Raw genomic sequence first — 20,371 nt, 5'->3', positions numbered from 1 at the left:
CGTTGATTTGTGAGGGTTTAAAATGGACATCTAGAAAAAATGTCCATTTTGTGCTTGTACAGATCAAATGGTTAGGATGATTATATCGAGATGGTTTAGTAGGAACACCCTATCTATGTGACGTTCTATGGAACGAATGGGATGGATGAGTTAAACAACATGGGAGATGGTGTATTTATAGTGGCTTGCTCAGATAAGCTATCTGAGCTATAGCTCATAAACCTCGCCCCCTATATATATATATATATATATATATATATATATATATATATATATATATATATATAGAGAGAGAGAGAGAGAGAGAGAGAGGAAAATGATTGTGAGCTTGAAGCTCATATAGCTTATATGAGCTTGAAGGCCCAAACACATGTGCATCCACATTGTTAGGATGATCCAAAGCATTCATTTGAAAGGCCCTTACATAGATAGGGTGTGTACAAAAAATCAGCTCCATAGGATTATCCTAACCCATCCAAAAGGGGAGGGCAAAATGGACAGACACCGTTTGCCACAAATCTACCCATTTTTGCCCTCCACTTTTGGAGGGGTTAGGATGATCCAATAGAGCTGATTTTTGGTACACACCCTATCTATGATGGGGCCTTGCAAATGAACGGTTTGGATCACCAAAAAAAATGTGAGACCCATGTGTTTGGGCCCTCAAGCTCATATAACCTATACGAGCTTCAAGCTCACAATCATTTTCCCCATCTATATATATATATATATATATATATATATATATATATGAGAAAAGAGAAGGTACTCCCTGGAGTAGATAACTTATCTACTCCCTACCTTAAAATAACAGTTGGGGCCACATTGTTTGGGTGATCCAAAGCATTCATTTGATGGGCCCTCACATAGATAGGGTGTGCCCAAAAAATCAGCTCGATAGGATCATCCTAACCCTATGAACTGTGGAGGCAAAAATGGACGTGTATAAACTTACACAAATCTGTCCATTTTTTGCTCCCACAGTTCATAGGGTTAGGATGATCCTATCGAGTTGATTTTTTGGGCACACCCTATCTATGTGAGGGCGCATCAAATGAATGCTTTGGATCATCCAAACAATGTGGCCCCAACTGTTATTTTAAGGTAGGGAGTAGATAAGTTATCTACTCCAGAGAGTACCTTCTCTTTTCTAATATATATATATATATATATATATATATATATATATATATATAGAGAGAGAGAGAGAGAGAGAGAGAGAGAGATAGATAGAGAGTGAGAAAACGGTTTCTACAAACATGTGCAGATAAGTTATCTACACACTAGCTTAAAATACAGTGGAAGCCCACATTGTTTGGGTGATCCAAACCATTTATTTGATTGGCCCTCACATAGATAGGGTGTCCACAAAAAATCAGCTTCATAGGATCATCCTAACCCTTTGAACCGTGGAGGCAAAAAATGGACAGATTTGTGAAGGTTTTTACACGTCCATTTTACCTCCCCAAATCGTAGGGTTGGGATGATCCTATGGAGCTGATTTTTTATGGACACCCTATTTATGTGAGGGCCAATCAAATGAATGGTCTGGATCACCCAAACAATATGTTCTCAACTGTATTTTAAGCTAGTGTGTAGATAACTTATCTACACAAGTGTGTAGAAACCGTTTTCTCATATATATATATATATATATATATATATATATATATATATATATATATAGAGAGAGAGAGAGAGAGAGTTAAGTGAAGCTACACATACGTGTAGCTAACTTAGCTACACCGACAACTTAAAATACAGTGGGCCCACATTGTTTGGGTGATCCAAACCATTCATTTGATAGGCCCTCACATTGATAGGGTGTGCCCAAAAAATCAGCTCCATTGGATGATCCCAACCCTTCAAAGTGTGGAGGCAAAAATGGACAGATTTGTGAAGGTTTTTACATGTCTATTTTTGCTTCCACATATCGTCGGGTTGGGATGATCCTATGGAGCTAATTTTTTTGGCACACTCTATCTATGTGAGCTCCCATCAAATGAATGGTTTGCATCACCCAAACAATGTGGGGCCCACTGTATTTTAAGCCGTCGGTGAAGCAAGTTAGCTACACGCATACGTGTAGCTACACTTTTCTCATATATATATATATATATATATATATATATATATATATATAGCGAGAGAGAGAGAGAGAGAGAGAGAAAGAGGAAAGGATTGTTGCTAACGTTAGCATAAAACAAGGTTGGGCCCACATTGTTGGGGGATCCAAAGCATTCATTTGGAAGGCCCTTTCATGGATAGGATGTCCACCATAAAACAAGGGGGATCCCAAGCATTCATTTGGAAGGCCCTTTGAAACGTATGAATGGGGAAATGAAGTATGTGCAGCTGCACAGATAAGCTACCGGTGCATGGCTGAACAAACCATAGTGGGGGGCTACTTTTTTTTGGAGATCCAAAGCATTCATTTGGAAGGCCCTTCCATGGATAGGATGTGTACCAAAAATCAGCCCTATAGGATCATCCTAACCCAATCAAAGTTGGAGGGGAAAATGGACAGACATTGCTTCTGCCCATTTTTTCCCTCCACAAATGGCAGGGTTAGGATGATCCTAAAGGGCTGATTTTTGGTACACACCCTATCCATGGAAGGTCCTTCCAAATGAATGCTTTGGATCCCCCAAAAAATGTGGCCCCCACTATGGTTTGTGCAGCCATGCACATATAGCTTATTTGTGCACATACTTCATTTCCTCTCTCTCTCTCTCTCTCTCTCTCTCTCTCTATATATATATATATATATATGGTTTCTGAGATCTAGCTCAAGCTGAGCTAGAGGTTAGAATACACCATCTCCCATTGTAGTTTGACTCATCCAACCCATTCATTTTATACTACCTTACATATATAGGGTGTTCCTAACAAACCAACTCCATACCATAATCCTAACCATTCTAAACCTCTACAAATCATAACCCATAACCCTAAGCATAACCTATAAACTAAATGGGTTGGATGACTCAACCAACTATGGGAGTAGTGGTTTCTGAGCTCTAGCTCAGGTTGAGCTTGAGCTCAGAAACCTTTTCCTATATATATATATATATATATACGGAAAAGTGTTGCTACTCGGTCTTGTAGATAAGCTTATCTACTCGGTCGGGTTAAATACAGTTGGGGCCCACATTGTTTGGTGATCCAAACCATTCATTTGAAAGTCCCTTATCTAGATAGGGTGTCCACAAAAAATCAGGCCCATAGGATGACCCTAACCCATCCAACAGTGGAGGGAAAATGAGAAAAAATGGACAGACACAGTTTGTCCACAAATCTGCCCATTTTCCTCTCCACTATTGGATGGGTTAGGATCATCCTATGGGTCTGATTTTTCGTGGACAGGTAAGGGGCTTTCAAATGAATGGTTTTGATCACCCAAACAATGTGGGCCTCCACTGTATTTAACCCTACCGAGTAGATAAGCTTAGCTACAAGACTGAGTAGCAACACTTTTCCTATATATATTAGTATATATATATATATATATATATATATATATATATATATATATAGCTAGAGTAAAAAAAGTTTCTTTTCTTTTTTTTGTGAGATTTACATGTCAGCATTAATATTTACCATTAATGCCATCCCTAACTTTGAGCTTTAATTTTTCACTGATTTTTTACTTTCTTCAAATTTAACATGTCAGACTGTCAAGCCATTCCCCTCGATCCGTCTATACCTCTCAAAAAATTTTGACTTCCTAATTTACCCCTGATGCCCTAAGATTATCTATTCAATTTCTTCTTAAATCTTAACAGAAAAGACTTTGATTTTTTTATTTATTATTTCTAAACTCCATCGATTTAACACGTCTAGGTCCTTCGACTCTGTCAATTTATTGGCAGAGATATTTTCTTTTGATGGTTTTTCTTACGGTCGGCCCCAAGTACGCGTGTTAGAGCTCTAGCCCTCCACAACTCTCTCTCTCTCTCTCTCTCTCTCTCTCTCTATCTCTCTGATGACCCTCTTTTTCTCTCTCTGTGATTACCAAGTGTACAACACTATCCTCTTCTGGATATTATATCTATCTTCTCTCTCCCTCTTTCTCTATCTCTACTTACGAAAATGCCAGAAAGACTCCCTCACCCCCATTGTTTCTCCCTCGCTGGGATTTAGGAGCCGATGCCCCTTCACTCTCCAAGAAACTGCTTTAGGTTGCTTGATTTTCCAAATCACATGGGATTTAAAGATTATCTCTAAAGGGGATTCATTCCATTTACTTTAGTAAAGAAGAAGGAATATCTCACTGGGTTCTCCGATGATGTTTTGAATTCAATCCATTTACTTTAGTAAGGAAGAAGAATCTCTCTCGCAATCGACCCATTAGGGAGAAGGAGGTCGTGGAAGCAGAATATTTCCATACGTAATCTTTAATTTATTTTTACATTTATACTCCCTTTTCTGATGTTGATTTATGATCTTTCATAGGGTTTGCATATATCTTCTCTCTTTTCTTCCATTTGAGGTATTTGAGCTTACCCTCTTCAATTTTTACTATTTTCTTGGGGGGAAATTTTGGATTTTGAGAGCCGGTTATTACTCCAAATTGGGTTTCTTTTTTGTGACTCCAAATTAGGGTTTTTAAAATTAATTTTTACATTTATATACCCTTTTCTCTTAATTGTAACTCTTTGTATGATTATATTTGAGTGAAGGATCCCTCATTCATGTCTCTATGCTTCTTTGGGGGATATTTATTAAGCATGCCAAGTGTTTGTGGAATTCTTTGTAAAGATAATGTTTTTCTATTTTTCAGGCTTTGTAGCTAACATCATTCAACTCATGTGTTTACTAAATATCCATATTCTTTTTATCTTTTGCGTTTCGCTCCATTTTTAAAATCTGGACATCTTTAGACACTTAAAGCATGAGAATTATGATTGATTAGCAAAATTGTGTGTACATGTATTGAAACATTAAGTATATATAATCATTTTTATGATGGAATCTTCAAAAAAAATTTAGTAAAACATTATGTACTTCAAACTATAATGTGATGAGCAAGTTCTTATGCTTAACCGATTTTAAATGGCAATTTTGCTATGTATTCATTTGATTCCTTTTTTGTTTCTAAATTTTCCCTGTAACATGAGGCTGTGACTTTTCGCTAATGGGAACCACTGGAATGTGATATTCTCCCACATTGCATATTATCAATAATATTTGTAAGACAGGTATTGTAAATCTGTGGCAGTTTTTTACACTCCCATGTTTTACCAATGGAACTCTTTCATTTTACACTTTCTAATTAGCTGATGGAACCCTTAAAATGATATTAACAGCCAATCAAGAAAGTGTAAAATAGAGAAGAGTGTGATTATCAGAAAAAGGGAGTGCCATTATCAAGAGTGTTCTAATTAGAAAGAAGAGTGTTCTAATTAGATGCAGTTGTGTTTTGATCCACTGCAAAAAAAAAATTCTTTTGCATTTTTTTACATTTTAGCCCGATTTTATTAGATGCATACTGCTTGTTTGTTAGAATGCCTCAACAACATATTGTTACATGGAATTCAATTATGGTAGCAAATTTATTTCTGCATTGATCAATTGCTTTTTTTTTTCCTTTTGCATGTTTTATAAGAGTGTCATTATCAGAAAAAGGGAGTGCCATGATCAAATTACCGCATTTAGATGCAGTTTAGTTTTGATTCATTGATTTCTTCTTCTTCTTTTCCTTTTGCATTTTTTACAAATTATTATTTTTTGGTTAAATTTAGCCCATTTTAGGGACAAATTGATTTTAAATATTTTTTTGATCACATGATTTTACATATTACTTTTTCGTTATTTTCTTTCGTTGCATTAAGTCCATTTTAGGGACTGTTGAGGATAATGACTTCCAGGAAAGTTTCATGGCCCTTATTAGGGTTTGAAAACTTTTTGATCTGGACAAGTTATTAGTATCCATAAATTAATTTTACAAATTACTTTTTTTATTTCTTTCATTAAATTTACCCCATTTTGAGGACAAATTTATTTTACAAATTACTTTTTCGTTTCTTTCTTTGGTTGAATTTAGTCCATTTTAAGGACTACTGAGGATGATTATTTTCAGGAAATAGTCATGGCCTTATTAGGGTCTGGAAACCTTCTGATTTGTACAGCTTATTAGTATCCATAAATTGATTTTACAAATTACATTTTTTGTATCTTTCGTTAAATTTAGGCCATTTTGAGGACAAATTGATTTATAGATTACTTTTTCAGGAATTTAGTCCATTTTAGGGACTGTTGAGGATGATTACTTTCATGAAAGGGTCATGATCTCATTCATTTTTTCCATGTAAAATTTAATTTTGATAAAAAAATTAATTATGATAGTTTATTTCCAGTCTTATGTAGGACAAAGTTTGTATTTTTATCGCCCCGTGCATCGCACGGGATTTTTTACTAGTATATATATATATATATATATATATATATATATATATATATATAGTAATGGAAACTAAGGGAATTATTTGAATTTCTCCAAAAAATCTATGAGAATTACACATCACTTTTTTTGATTTTTTTTAACAAAGGCACCCATTCAACTCACATATTTACAATCCTACCCCCTCCTTTATGCTTTCTAACAAAGGCACCTGTTAAAGCTACATAATTTCAATCCTACCCCCTCCTTTATGCTTTTTAACAAAGGCACCCATGAAAGCCACATAATTTCAATCTTACCCCCCTCCTTTATGCTTTTGTAATAAAAAATCTATAGGGTGATCTTAACCATCCGATGTAAGAGGAACAAGATATTATGGAAACCTCTATAGATTGTACGGCTAGGATCAGCGTATGGAAATGATTTCTAGGGCACAACCTGTTGATGTTGTGTTCCATCACATGGACGGTTTGAATCAACCTATGATGTGGTCCGTAAAGTTCTTGGGCCGGGTACGGGTCCAAGATTTGTGACCCGTAAATTTCCCCGGGTCATTTTGACCAAGCCAGTGTCACCTGGACCCTTACGGGTTGGGTCAAACCCTCCCATATTTTTCAAAATCATTTTGATGGGCTCAAAACTTAATCTCTTCAAATCCTCCCATATTTTTCAAAATCATTTTGATGGGCTCAAAAATTAATCTCTTCAAATCTTTGAACTGGTCTATCCCCTACAGTTGGTGGGCCCAAAAATTAATTTCTTCAAATCTTTGAACGAGGTAGGCCCCACCTGTATTTTTCAAAATGAATTGTAGGCACCACCCCATGATCCAAACCCTCCATTTGATAATCATAGCCCTCTGATGTAAAGAAAAACTGCATATTACGGAAACCTCTACAGATTGGAGAGTTGTGATCATCCAATGGAAATGATTTTTGGGGCACGACCTATTTACATTGTGGCCCATCAAATGAATGGTTTCGATCATCCTATGGTGTGGGTCGTGCATTAACATTAAGGCCAAATTGTAGGCCCCACCCAGATTTTTCAAATTAAGTTTGCGGTCAACGTCATAGGATGATCCAAGCCGTCCATTTGATGGCCCACGACGCAAATAGGTTGTGCCCCCAAAATCATTTCGATGGGATGATCGCAACCCTCCGATCTATAAGGTTTCTGTAATAAGCAGTTTCTCTATTGTCTATCATGAGAAGCTAAATATAATGTTTTCCCACTCCCGTGATGCACGGGGAGTACCACTAGTATATATATATGTATATATATATATATATATATATATATATATATATATATGTATATATATATGTATATATATATATATATATATATATATATATATATAGAGAGAGAGAGAGAGAGAGAGAGATAGAGAGAAAATTGTCTCTAGTCTCTCCCCTAGATAAGCTTATCTACTCCTCCCTTTAAAAAAACACAGTGGGCCCACGCTGTTTGGATGATCCAAAGCATTCATTTGATAGGTCCTAACATAGATAGGGTGTGCCCAAAAAATCAGCACCAAAGGGTCATCCTAGAACTTCATTTTGTGGGGCACACCGTGTCCAAAATGGACGCATATAAACGTGGACGTTTATATGTGTCCATTCTGGGTACCACAAGGCCCCACAAAACGAAGTTCTAGGATGACCCTTTGGTGCTGATTTTTTGGGCACACCCTATCTATGTTAGGACCTATCAAATGAATGCTTTGGATCATCCAAACAGCGTGGGCCCACTGTGTTTTTTTAAAGGGAGGAGTAGATATATATATATAGAGAGAGAGAGAGAGAGAGAGAGATAGAGAGAAAATTGTCTCTAGTCTCTCCCCTAGATAAGCTTATCTACTCCTCCCTTTAAAAAAACACAGTGGGCCCACGCTGTTTGGATGATCCAAAGCATTCATTTGATAGGTCCTAACATAGATAGGGTGTGCCCAAAAAATCAGCACCAAAGGGTCATCCTAGAACTTCATTTTGTGGGGCACACCGTGTCCAAAATGGACGCATATAAACGTGGACGTTTATATGTGTCCATTCTGGGTACCACAAGGCCCCACAAAACGAAGTTCTAGGATGACCCTTTGGTGCTGATTTTTTGGGCACACCCTATCTATGTTAGGACCTATCAAATGAATGCTTTGGATCATCCAAACAGCGTGGGCCCACTGTGTTTTTTTAAAGGGAGGAGTAGATAAGCTTATCTAGGGGAGAGACTAGAGACACTTTCCTCATATATATATATATATATATATATATATATATATATATATATATATAGAGAGAGAGAGAGAGAGAGAGAGAGAGAGAGGAGAGAGATTCTGCGCAAGTGTGCAGGGAGCTCCCTGCGCACAAGTGGCTTAAAAAGCCACCAATTGGTCACTTTTTGTGGACCCCGCAGAGGTGGGCCATACAAACCAATCGGTGGCTTTTTAAGCCACTTCTGCGCGGGGAGCTACCTGCGCACGTGCACAGAAACATATCTCTCTCTCTCTCTCTCTCTCTCTCTCTCTCTCTCTCTCTATATATATATATATATATATATATATATATATATATATAGCATTTATTTGGAAGGCCCTTCCTTGGATAGGGTGTGTACCAAAAACTAGCCCTTTAGGTTCATCCTAACCCTGCCATTTTGTGGAGGGAAAAAATGGGTAGAAACAGTGTCTGTCCATTTTCCCCTCCAACTTTGATTGGGTTAGGATGATCCTATAGGGCTGATTTTTGGTAAACACCCTATTCATGGAAGGGCCTTCCAAATGAATGCTTTGGATCCCCCAAAAAATGTGGCCCCCATTATGATTTTTGCAGCCATGCACATATGTCGCCTTATTTTGGTAACGACACTCGACACCAGGAAACTACTATACTAGACAACCAAACACTACTTACCACCATGGTTTCAAATTTCAGTTTTGGAATGCATTTCGATCCTCACCGAATCCGAAATTTCAGTCGAAATTTCAGCCGAAATCGTACGAAATCAATTTAACGGCTATTTTATCTTGGGAAATTTCGGGATAATATTAAATAGTTATCAAAAAGCGATACTTTTGGGTGAAATCCCTTGAATTTTGGATGAAATTTTGACCGAAAATTTGAAATTTCGGCCTAAATAAACTACGGTTTCGGGTATTAACAATTTCAGCTTCGTTCTCCACCGAAACCCGAAATTTTGGATTTCGGTCGAAATTTAAAACCATGACTACCACTATTGTAGGAGAAGCTACTTCAGTGTATTTAAATGACTGCTCCAGTTCTGAATCACCACTACAAGGAGACTACATGTAACCAAACTGACCCGTACGAATTTAAATGAGTTTTTCAAATGACCTATTTCAGTATAAGTCTTGAAATATTACTCTGTTGTATGTTTTCAATTCTTATTTTCCATATTATTTCTCGGGGGTTGATTGGATGCAGAGAAAGAATTTCAGATTTTTTTTTCTACGAAAAATGAATTTTCCTACTTTTAGTTGACTCAGTGTCCATGGATTTTTTTTTTCTCGGTATAATATTAGTTTTCAAAATTTTATTTTCCAAATGCCTCATTCAACAAGCTTTGATACATGGTCTTGGATGCGGTAGATTGAAAACCATGGCTGAGAGATGACCAACTTTTTGTTCGGTTAAAATTAATTGCCTGTAGGCATAGCCGCATAGCACAACACGGTTTTTCTTCTTTGACAAAAGAAAGCACCAGAGTCAGGGGCATAGAGCAGGGCACAGACTTCGAACACACACAGTTGAAACAAGAAAGATTAGGGATTGAGAATATTTTGTAGAGATATGAAAGAAAATGATACTTCAAGGTGCACTACGAAGTCACTTTCCTTAAGACAATATCCGCCCCTGTCAATTGAAGAATTGATAAGAGGGATTATGCAATTTGCCTCTAAGATACGATGAAGCTAAGTAGTCTAACTAGCAATGTCTGTTGGTGTTATGCATAAACAGAAATAGACTCGAAACGCCATCATATTTAGCAAGTCTCTATGACATTGGCTCTATTTCTGTAAAATAATGGATAACCAGAGAAAACAATAAAAATGGAATAAAAAGAGAGTTTAGAAAGACCTTGAGGGTAGAAGGCTATGGAAATTCCAAAGTTGGTGGTCACCACTTGGATTTTCAAATGCTATTGCAAATTGTGGATTTCTGAGCATTTTATAGACATTTTGGTTCTTTCTTGAGTTGAATTGCACCTTTTAAATGCACCTGATTAGTGTGGGTTATAATCTGACCATTAGATCGTTTATGATTGCAATTCTACTATCGAGATCAACTCCAGATTGTGACAGTTTGCATGTGTAAAACTCCGGTCCACCCCATAATGGTCATTTGACCATTGATTGGAGACTAATCGCCAATCTGTAGATCGGTCATTTGCAATCATGCAGCCTAGGTTGCAACCGTTCATGATCGATCTCATCTGATCACATCAATCGATCAAGATAAACACTGATCATGACCAACGGTCTACATCTAATTGGAAAAAATCTAAGGTGCCCAACTGTGCGTAAGTGCCTAAGATGCAAAGTGAGCCAAAAAGCACCCCACCACTTGCTAAGGGACCTGCTTTTTAAAAACAAGAGGGAAAAGAAAGATAGTAGCAAGAGCTAGGATGTATCAGATGTGTAGTGTGGGGTAAAATTAGAAAACAAATAGAAGAAGGGAATACCTTTATGTGGTCCATAGAAACAAGTGATTTCGCCAGTCATGTTCTTGAATCCGCATCTACCTCTTTTTGCTTCGCAATCATGGCATTGAGGTGCGTCCCACATCAGATCAAGAACATCGTTCAACCTGTAAGGCGATGGAATAAAGACGGTCTTGATCGGCTGGCAAGAGACTGGCAACGTATCCAATGATGAATCCCCATATCCAACATGTTGGAAATCTCTCTTGCATGGGATGGGATCTCCGTAAGCAAAATCAACTTCTGACGAACAATTGAAAAATGTGTAGTTCGAGCAATAATATATGCTGGAATACTGGAAAGGAGAAGTGGAGAGATTAAGATTAAAGAAGAGGCCCTTGATGCAATTCTGAGGTTCGAATATGGTTAGTGTCTGCTTCTTATAATTGATGTCCCTCACGAAAACCTCCATTGAAGATGAGAGTTTGAGGACAGTGTTTTCTCCCTTGCAGGAGAGATCAAAGTTTGGATAGCCACAGTGCTGAAGCTGATGTTCTTTCAATCGAAAAGGAAATCTAATTTCAGGGCCATGGAGACTGCAATTGGAAGGTGGGCAAATATCGGATTCACAAACTCCACAATCTAAGAAAATGAGAAGGAAGAGCATGTTGCAGAGCAAGAGCAAGATGGCCTTCGCAACTAGATTACACATCTCAAATTTAGTGTTTTGTGTGGATGAACTCTGGTATTCACATTATATTAGAATCCAAAGACTTGATCGAAGACTTCGACTTTGATTTATCTTTAACTCATCGAATCTTTTTTCGCAACGTGGCATATGGAAACAAACAGCTAGACTTCCTGGTAGCTTCGGATCAGGTGGACTCCACACATTCCCCTTTTCATACACCATAGTCTTTGGTCGCCATATAAAGTTGCTCTGTAGAATTTTTTTTCTTGTTGTACTTTCTATTGTATGTTCCGTCTAAAATGCTCTGGCGCGGTGGGTCCAACCGTGTGTGTAGCCATATTATATTAGCATCCCAAGACGATCCGAGACTTGAACTTTGGTTTTTAACTATGCCAGGGTAACTCTAGGGGTACAGCTTGGGTCAGGCTCAATCCGAACCCAATGGGTTCAACCCGATTTTGGTTCGGGTTGGGTTGGCATTTCCTCGGGTTGGATTAGGGTTGGGAAAAGTCAAGCCGATCTAGTTTCGGATTTGCGTTAGGATTGAGACCTTGGCAATCCGACCCGACCCAAACCGAACTCCTTCCTTTAATGTTATCGTGATTTTCTTTGGGTTATCGTTTTTTTTTTTTTTTCCTGTTTGGCCCAAGGTGAGCCTGAACCAACCCAACTCAAACCCAACCTGATTTTGGGTTAGATAGGTTGGGTTACGGTTGAGAGATTTTGAGGCAAGTTGGGTTAGTGTTGACCATCTGTTAGCCCAAGGATTCAACAAGTACTTCTAGTTATCTGTTTTGATGATTAACAAACTCAATTTATCATACAATGATTATGTGGACTACTACTCTTCAATGTCTAAGTTAATTTGTTACAAGCTCAAATACTATCAAGGTTGTAGCCCAAAGGACAATTTACTCAAGTACATCAAATGCAAGCCTAAAAGGATGGAAATCAACCCAAAGACCAAAGCTATGCTCAAGCAAATCAATGGAGTTGATAGATGACAAATCAAAGCATCATCAAAGTGCCATCAAGATTGAAGAACAAGTTCTATTTAAATTGTATTTGGTCAATCATTTATATCTCACTTTAAAGGTACAAAAGAGAACTAAAATGAACCCAAAATGAACCTAATTGGACAAGTGAATGACCATGGTGGCGTCTTCACATGTTTATACCCATATGGCATTCCATCCATCAAGATTGAAGAGAATTCCAAAGGCCCTAAACAAACAGCAAACAAAAAAGGCAAAACTGCTGAAAATAGCCTTCACGGAAGGAATTCCGTGTTGTATTCCCTCGGAATTCAGTGAAAGGTTCTGTTTGAAAATAAAAAAGGGGCAACGGTCACTACGGAATTCCGTGCGATGCTTCCGTAATGACCGTTGGAGAGTCTAAAACGGCCATATTTCATACTCCCTTATATATATGAGTTACTTGGGCCTTAATGGACACTCTTAATGACTCACCAAACATTCGTTGAGAAGTCATAAGGGTTTTTATCACACTCTAATAAGGAAATCACTCTCTTAATCTCTCTTGTCCCTTTAATCTTAGATTACTCTTGAGAGACATTAGGTTTTACTTTTTCATCTTCTTCTTGAGTGAGAGTAAGTGATCCTTACATTATAATCAGCCTACTAAGAGTCAAGTGAGCTACATCTTCTCTTCTTTATTGTATTTGGCGAAACGGGCGCTGAAGTTAGGTCCCTTGGAGTGTTGAAGCTCGGATTGTACTTGGCAGAAGGAACGCAGTATTTAAGTTCCTTGGAAGAAGATTCTTAGTGGATTCCTCAAGAGATCAACTTGGGAAGAGTGGAGTAGGTCTTAGGTTTAAAACCGAACAACTATAAAAATCTTGTGTCAAGCTTCATTGTCTCTGCTCTTCCTCTCTTGTGGTAAGTTCTTCAACTCTTGACTCTAAAACTAATTCTTCTTTTTAATCAAACTAAAACGAGAGTACGATAGTTTTTCAAAGTCCTTAAAATTTTAAAAGACACCCAATTCACCCCCCCTCTTGGGTTGCTAAGTGGAATTTCACCATCCTCAACCCGGAGTGATATGCATTTTTTCACTAAGTGTTGAGAATGGTCAAAACAAGAGAGAATTTGGACCCACTGGGTGGGCTCGCATTGAACATTTCGATTGGAATGGGATCAAGCAGGTGTGTGTGGACCCCGATCCCGAGGACGGTGAGCGAGGGACACCAGATCCCACGCCGATCCTCTAAGATCTCCACAATGTGAAGGAGAGCTCTACCAGGTAACTCTCGAAATGATGCCACTCACAGCATGGGTGGCGATATAAATGAGATACCTCTCGATTCAAGGACAACCCGGAACCAAGATGTACATATAACAAAGAAGAGTCGCCATCCAAGGAAGTAGGCCCTGGATCCCATGAAATACTTTGTTGCAACAGGTAACCAGAGATACAAAAGTCCGTGCCTGATGACGAATGGGGAAGGTATTAAGCGCCCCCAATTCGCCCAAGTGCAAGCACCTGGTCTCTTATGCCATTTTTAATTAATTTTGAAGAGTTTTGGGCTAAAATAATGTGAAATGGGAACGAGTATCCCCGAGAAAACGTCTATCTAAGCATGCATGACCCGGGAATGGGCAAAAGAAAATAAACATCCAAATCCTAACTCACCGCATCTACTCCTAACCCATCACATCTAGGAAAACAATAACATCCGCATGCACAACTACAGCTAAGCAAGTAATGGCAGATATGATAAGCAGAAAAGCAGTAAATATCTACAGCTAAGCATGTGAGACTAAACGCACAAGGAATAAGCAAATTGAAAGTAAACACATAAGGAACCAAAGACAAACACACAATAAGCTAAAAGATGCGAGGAAAGAAAGGGATCAGAAAATAGACGGTGTGCGCAAACCCAAAATGGCAGGGAAAAGAAAATGAGACATACAATAGACTTAGGGAGCAGTTCTAAAGGAATCGAGCTCAACGATCCTGATCCACTAAAGATCGGACAAGTCTCGCGATCGTCATAGCCTGTCGCTGGGCTCAGCGAGGACAATCCCTGTAAAGGGCCACGCTACGTCGTCGCCCATCCCAAAACCCGATAAAACGTCGAAAAACCGATAAAACCGGCAAACCACGATCAAAATTGGAAATGAAATGAAAAGAAGGCTCTGAGTGACCTGGCAATCACCATCCTTGCCCATTTTGATTTTTGTATTTTTGGGAAAAGCTTAAAAGATATTTTTAGATGCTGAAATGATTTTTTTGAAGGGTTTAAATGATTTTATTGAAAAGTTTGACTGAACTTGGGACGAGAATCCCAAGCTGCCTACGCACCCTGTAGAAAGGGATCAAGCCAACGTAGTTCGACTCAGCTTTTCGAAAAACGCTTTTGTTGTTTTTTTTTGTTTTTTTTGGATTTTTATGTATTTTTTATCCCTTTTGATTGAAAGGGGGGTTTTGGCTCAAGAGGTTGCCATCCGTCGTCGCCAAAACCCGACGAGAGTGTTCCTGTAATCGAGGGAATCCCGAAACTCGAGGAGAATCCCAAGGAACATGTGAAAAGATGAACCCGAAGAAGGAATGAAATTAATCCCTAATCCTGTGGAAAATGATCATCTCGGAGAGGAAGGAACCCTTGAGTCCTGTAAGAAAGGATGGCCTCCAAGAAAGGAAAATCCCTAAGCCCATGAGAAATGATGAGATAAGGATAGAGGCATGGAGGGCAAAGGGATGGGTCAGGAAACATTCTGTTGTGTGAACATCGCTTCCCAAAAGAAGAAACGGCAGAGGGTGAGTGAAACAATATGGGAAAGCAAAATCATGGGGGGAGTCAACTTCCAATCAGCAAAATCGATTACTCTCATATTGTCAAGACACCCAAATGAGGAATATAGATAATCCAATAGCAAATTTTCTTTCATGCCTACTATCGTTCCCACTAGAAATCCGAAGAACAGGCTAATGACATGGGCCTGATTCATGCGATGAACTCATTGAAATCTACAGACGGAATAAGAAGAAAAGGAAAATTACCTGTAGAATGGTTGAACTTCAACTGATGTCGACGGAATCTTCGGAATTACCAGAGATTGGATTAGCTAAGTCGGGTTTCGATGTTAGCGGAAGAAAATCGCCGCGAGAGGTTTGCCAGAAAAGGGGCCGGATCCGAGACTTCTCAAGATGATGGTGATCATAAGGAGGGTTTAAAAAGATGAGGGTAGGGGGTTCGGTGGAATGGGTTTGAGTAGGTAGCAAAGGTAGGAGGGAAGAAGGAAAATGATTGAAGGTGGGCGGCCAGAGCGGAGGTGGGGAGCCGGCACCGGCGAGCTTGCCGGAGAAGAGAACCTGCCAAAACCCCTCTCTCTCTCTTAGCTCTGTCCCTCTCTCTCTCTCTATTGCTCTGTTTTCTTTTTCTTTTTCTTTTTTAAAGAAAGAAAAAGAGGGTTTGAGGGTTTGAGGGAGGCCGGTGGTGGTGGCTATGGGTTTTCAAGGTGGGTTTGGGGTAGAAATGGGTTTCGGTTTTGGAGGTGGGGGTTGGAGAAGATGAGGGTGGAAGAGGGTTTTCGAAGTGTGGAGATGGGTTTCGGTTTGGTGGTGGTTGGTGGTGGTGGGTTTCGGTTTTTGGAGGTGCAGAAAATGGGTTTCGGCTTTGGGGGTTGAGGAAGGTGAAGGTGGAGGATGGAAGAGGATTTTCGAAGGGTGGTGTTGGGGTAGAGATGGAGGTGGAGGATGGTGGAGGTGGGTTTCGGTTTTTGGAGGTGCAGAAAATGGGTTTCGGCTTGGTGGTGGTTGGTGGTGGTTGATGGTAGAAGAGGATAGTAGGAAGAGATGGGGTTGATAGCGGCTTGGATTTTTGCCGAATTCCGGCTAGGATGGCCGGGGAAGACGGTGGTTGGAGGTTGAAGAAGGGTGGAAGAGGGTTTGTAAATTAAAAAAAAAGAAGGTTGTGGAGGAGGATGGTCGTCGGTGGAGGTAGCGATGGTGGCAGCAAACCCTCCCTCTGCTTTCCTTGCTCTCTTGATTTCGCTCTTCTCCACTCTCTCTCTGCGTTTTGCCTCTCTATCTCCCTCTACTCCTCTCTTGCGGCTGCCCTATCTCGAGAGGAAGAAAAACCCAAAATGATGAAGCCCCCTTCCTCGATGCCCTAGTTCCGTAGGATATAGGGAAATGATATATTCATGGCCCCATTCATTCCTTGGACAGCCACCCCTAGCATACTACGACTACTTTTTTTTTTAACTCTTGGGGTGGCCTGGGTAGAAAAGGGGGGGGGGGTTAACATTTAGCTCTTATTTGTTCACTGCCCATGGGGTTGGGCTATTAACTTAGGATCATGTCGGGTTCGGATATTTTGGAAAACTTTAAATTTGGCTCTGGACCTTAGGTTTTGGGAACTTGAGACTTGATTCGGGAAAACAGTGAACTCGGTTTCGGGACTCGGATTTCGGGATTTATTTACTTTTTTTTTCTTTTTTTTTAAAAATTGGGGCTAGGTCAAAATGGGGTGTCTACAGTGTGCCCTGCATTGATATTCATGAGAAATATGAGTTTTGAACTTATTTCGATCCAATGAATAAAACCGTTTTTATGGAGGACCCATATATGTTTTGGTCAAATATGCAATGGGGTTCACCAAGTGCCGGTTTAGATCATCCCATGGGAGTGATTTGGGACAAACCAGTTTACATCGTAACCCATCAATCGAATGGTTTTGATCATCGTATGGAAATGACTTCATGGGGGAGATAATCCATTCATGCGCCCAACAATTGGAGGGTCCTGATCATCTCACGAAAATTATATTGGGGTAGTAGGGCTACAATTAGTTTACATTACAACTGATTAGATGGATGGCCTTGATCAGCCAATGGGAATGGTTTTAGACACAACCGATTGTCATTGTGACCGATCAAGTGAGTGGTGTGGATCATTTTATGAAAAACGACTTGGGGGTGCTATAACACGCTGTATATGTGGTGGGCCCTCTAGTCTAATCCAAGATTCATTCACTTTAGGAGCCCAACATTTGTGGGAATTTACCTCACTCGTTTGGAATTTAGTGGAAATAATATATTCTTAGAAGTCAAGGTATTTTTGGATATGGGAAGTGACAAAAGCATTACTAATTTGATTAAGGGAAGTTGGCCATGCAAGAAACATTCTCTCTCCATATAGGAAAGTGGCTCACGTGGGCAACTCTTCTCTCTCTCACCATCTTTATAAGATACTAACTTTCTCCTTTGCTCATATTGAGGTGCTAAAAATAAAGAGAAGGCCATCCAAATATTATAAAAGGAAAGGGTTATTCGGTGGATGGAGTATATAGAAAAGGCAAGCCTCACTTTCTTTCTTATTATTAAAAAGGGCAAGCCTTTGATAAAAAGATGGAAACGTGGGCTGCTTTTATAAGAAGTGAAGGATTGTTTTTCTTTGGTTGCTAAGCTTTTTGGAATTATATGGAATAAATATGGAAAGCTTCTTTTCTTGTGAAAAAAAAAAGAAAAGAATTTTGCTTGAAGTAGAGAGGGGATATACCTCATGTGGGGATTTTTGGAATCGAACTCTCTCTCTCTCTCTCTCTCTCATATATGGGGGTAATGTTACTGTAAAAAAAAAAAAAAACAGAGGAAGAAACGAAGAGAGCCCAACAGATTTCATCCAATCTCTCTCTCTCTCTCTCCCACCTAATCACAGTTGCTAACCGCACATTCTTTTGGATTACCATCAAACAACTCAAGCATATCACTATTTCTTAAGCTTATCACTCTAATCACCAAAAGCCTTCTTCACCCTCTTCCAACAGTAGTTACACTAATTACTCCCATCACCCATTTGCAGTCCTTGCTCCCACCACTAATATTTGCAGCGCCCTCGCCCTCACCATTTTCCAATCGAACAGCAGCCCTTACCACTTTTCCAATCCAACAACTCCTCCCTCCCCTATCTGTCCGAAAATTTGGGGCAACCTTAAATCACTTCCTCTCCAACGATATAACCGATCTGATTTCTCTCATCCCTGCATTAAGGAGGTCAAATTTTCCACCATCAAGTAGGTCCCTTTATTTTAATATATAGTTCATAGTCTCTAGTCTCGGGGCATGTTCTTATTTTTATTTTTTAGATTCAATTTGCATGTTGTTGTTTTGAGTCCCAAATTGTATATTTTGGTTCAAGTTGCATTTTCTTGTTGGCATGTTCTAATTTCAAAATCATGATTAACTTTTTCTTAAAATTTCTAGTTCTAGATTGTCTATTCAAATGCTATGTTTTTGTTAAATGAATCCATATTTTGCATGTCTTGGTTCTAATAAATTTCATGGTTTAGATTAATTCAAGAATATAAACTACCCATGTAGGAGTTTAGGGGAGTCTTGGATTCACAAGGTTTGATGGATTTTGATTTCTTTTGGAAATATCGAATAAAACCCAATTCTTAGAAGCAACTTTGAATTATACAGGCCAGAACACTGGTTCAATAAGCTTTGAAATTTACCTTGAATTGTCCAATGTTGTTCGGTCAGAGAGCCACATCAGATGGCTCAAAACCTTTCAATTGATAGCCCACAACCCATTTTTAACATCAACCACTTCAATTTGTTATTAACAGCCCCCGCGCCAAGTTAATAACAACAGCCCTCATTCCGAGTTCATAACAATAGCCCTCACTCAATCTTAAGAACCCAATATCCATAGCCCACCTTTTCAATTGATAAATACAGCCCCTTTTCCAATCATCCCCAAACATCCCGTTAGAATCCAATCACAACAATAAAGCCACTTTTGATAATAACAGCCCAGTAACCATTAAAACAAAAGAAGTTATATGACAAAACGTGGTGGTGCCAATATCATTCCCGCCACAGTGCTGGCTGCCCGTCTTGTGAACAGATTTCGAACCTTTAAACAAATGATTCACGGAAAATGATAAACTAGAAACTTGTAGCCGTCAGAAAGATCTTTCAAACGCATATCCGTAATTTAAATTTGGTCAAGTGGTTAAAGAGTTATGGCAGTTTTACTGGGCTGCGTTCGTTAGATCTTTGAATGGGCAGGGTTTTGTCGAGATTGTGCAATTGTCGAAACATGATTGTGTTAATGTCATTCTCCAAACCAAAATCGAAAGGCACTAATCTAAAATACACCCAACCAAAAAGTCACAAATCTAAAATTCACCCATTTAAAATCCATCGATATAAATTCGTTAAAAGCCATTAACCAAAAGACCAATAAAAATCACAAGTGAAACTAAAGCTTCCAATTAAACATCTTAAAAGACATTAAACACACCAAAATATCTCCAGATAACTAAAAGCTTCAAGAAAACTCTAAAAGTTTCAACAAACAAAAGAATTCGAGATTCCTAAGAGCCTGTGGATTCAAAATTCCTTTAGGAACCTTTAGAGCCCCTATTAGGAACACTTAGGTCAAATCGAGTTTTAGGTCTTAGGGAGTCCTAGAGTTAGGAGTCCAGCCTCATCACGGCCGGTTGCTATTATTAGCAATTGACCCTTAGATTATGTTTCACTAGTTGATCCCTTTTCCCATAGGACAAGCCTAGTTACCTAGGATGTAGGTTAACCTGCATTAGTCTAAGGGACAACTTGCACTTAGCTAGGACCATATAGTAT

The 20,371-nt window shown here is 39.0% G+C and overlaps 1 protein-coding gene across 1 annotated transcript in view; it reads right to left on the bottom strand.

Moving 5' to 3' along the window:
- Positions 1–11,834, bottom strand: part of LOC143880251 (rust resistance kinase Lr10-like) — a 28,019-nt gene extending 16,185 nt beyond the window's left edge. The window contains exon 1 of the mRNA XM_077383088.1: positions 11,105–11,834. Coding sequence (XP_077239203.1) covers positions 11,105–11,774 — 670 coding nt within the window. The 5' untranslated portion in view covers positions 11,775–11,834. The remainder of the gene's footprint in view (positions 1–11,104) is intronic.
- Between the last annotated feature and the right edge of the window lie 8,537 nt (positions 11,835–20,371).

Source organism: Tasmannia lanceolata, unplaced genomic scaffold (genome assembly GCF_043159265.1).
Source record: "Tasmannia lanceolata isolate RefF3 unplaced genomic scaffold, GAP_Taslan_0.1 ptg000006l, whole genome shotgun sequence".
Lineage (NCBI taxonomy): Eukaryota > Viridiplantae > Streptophyta > Magnoliopsida > Canellales > Winteraceae > Tasmannia > Tasmannia lanceolata.
This window is presented reverse-complemented; position numbering and strand designations above follow the sequence as displayed.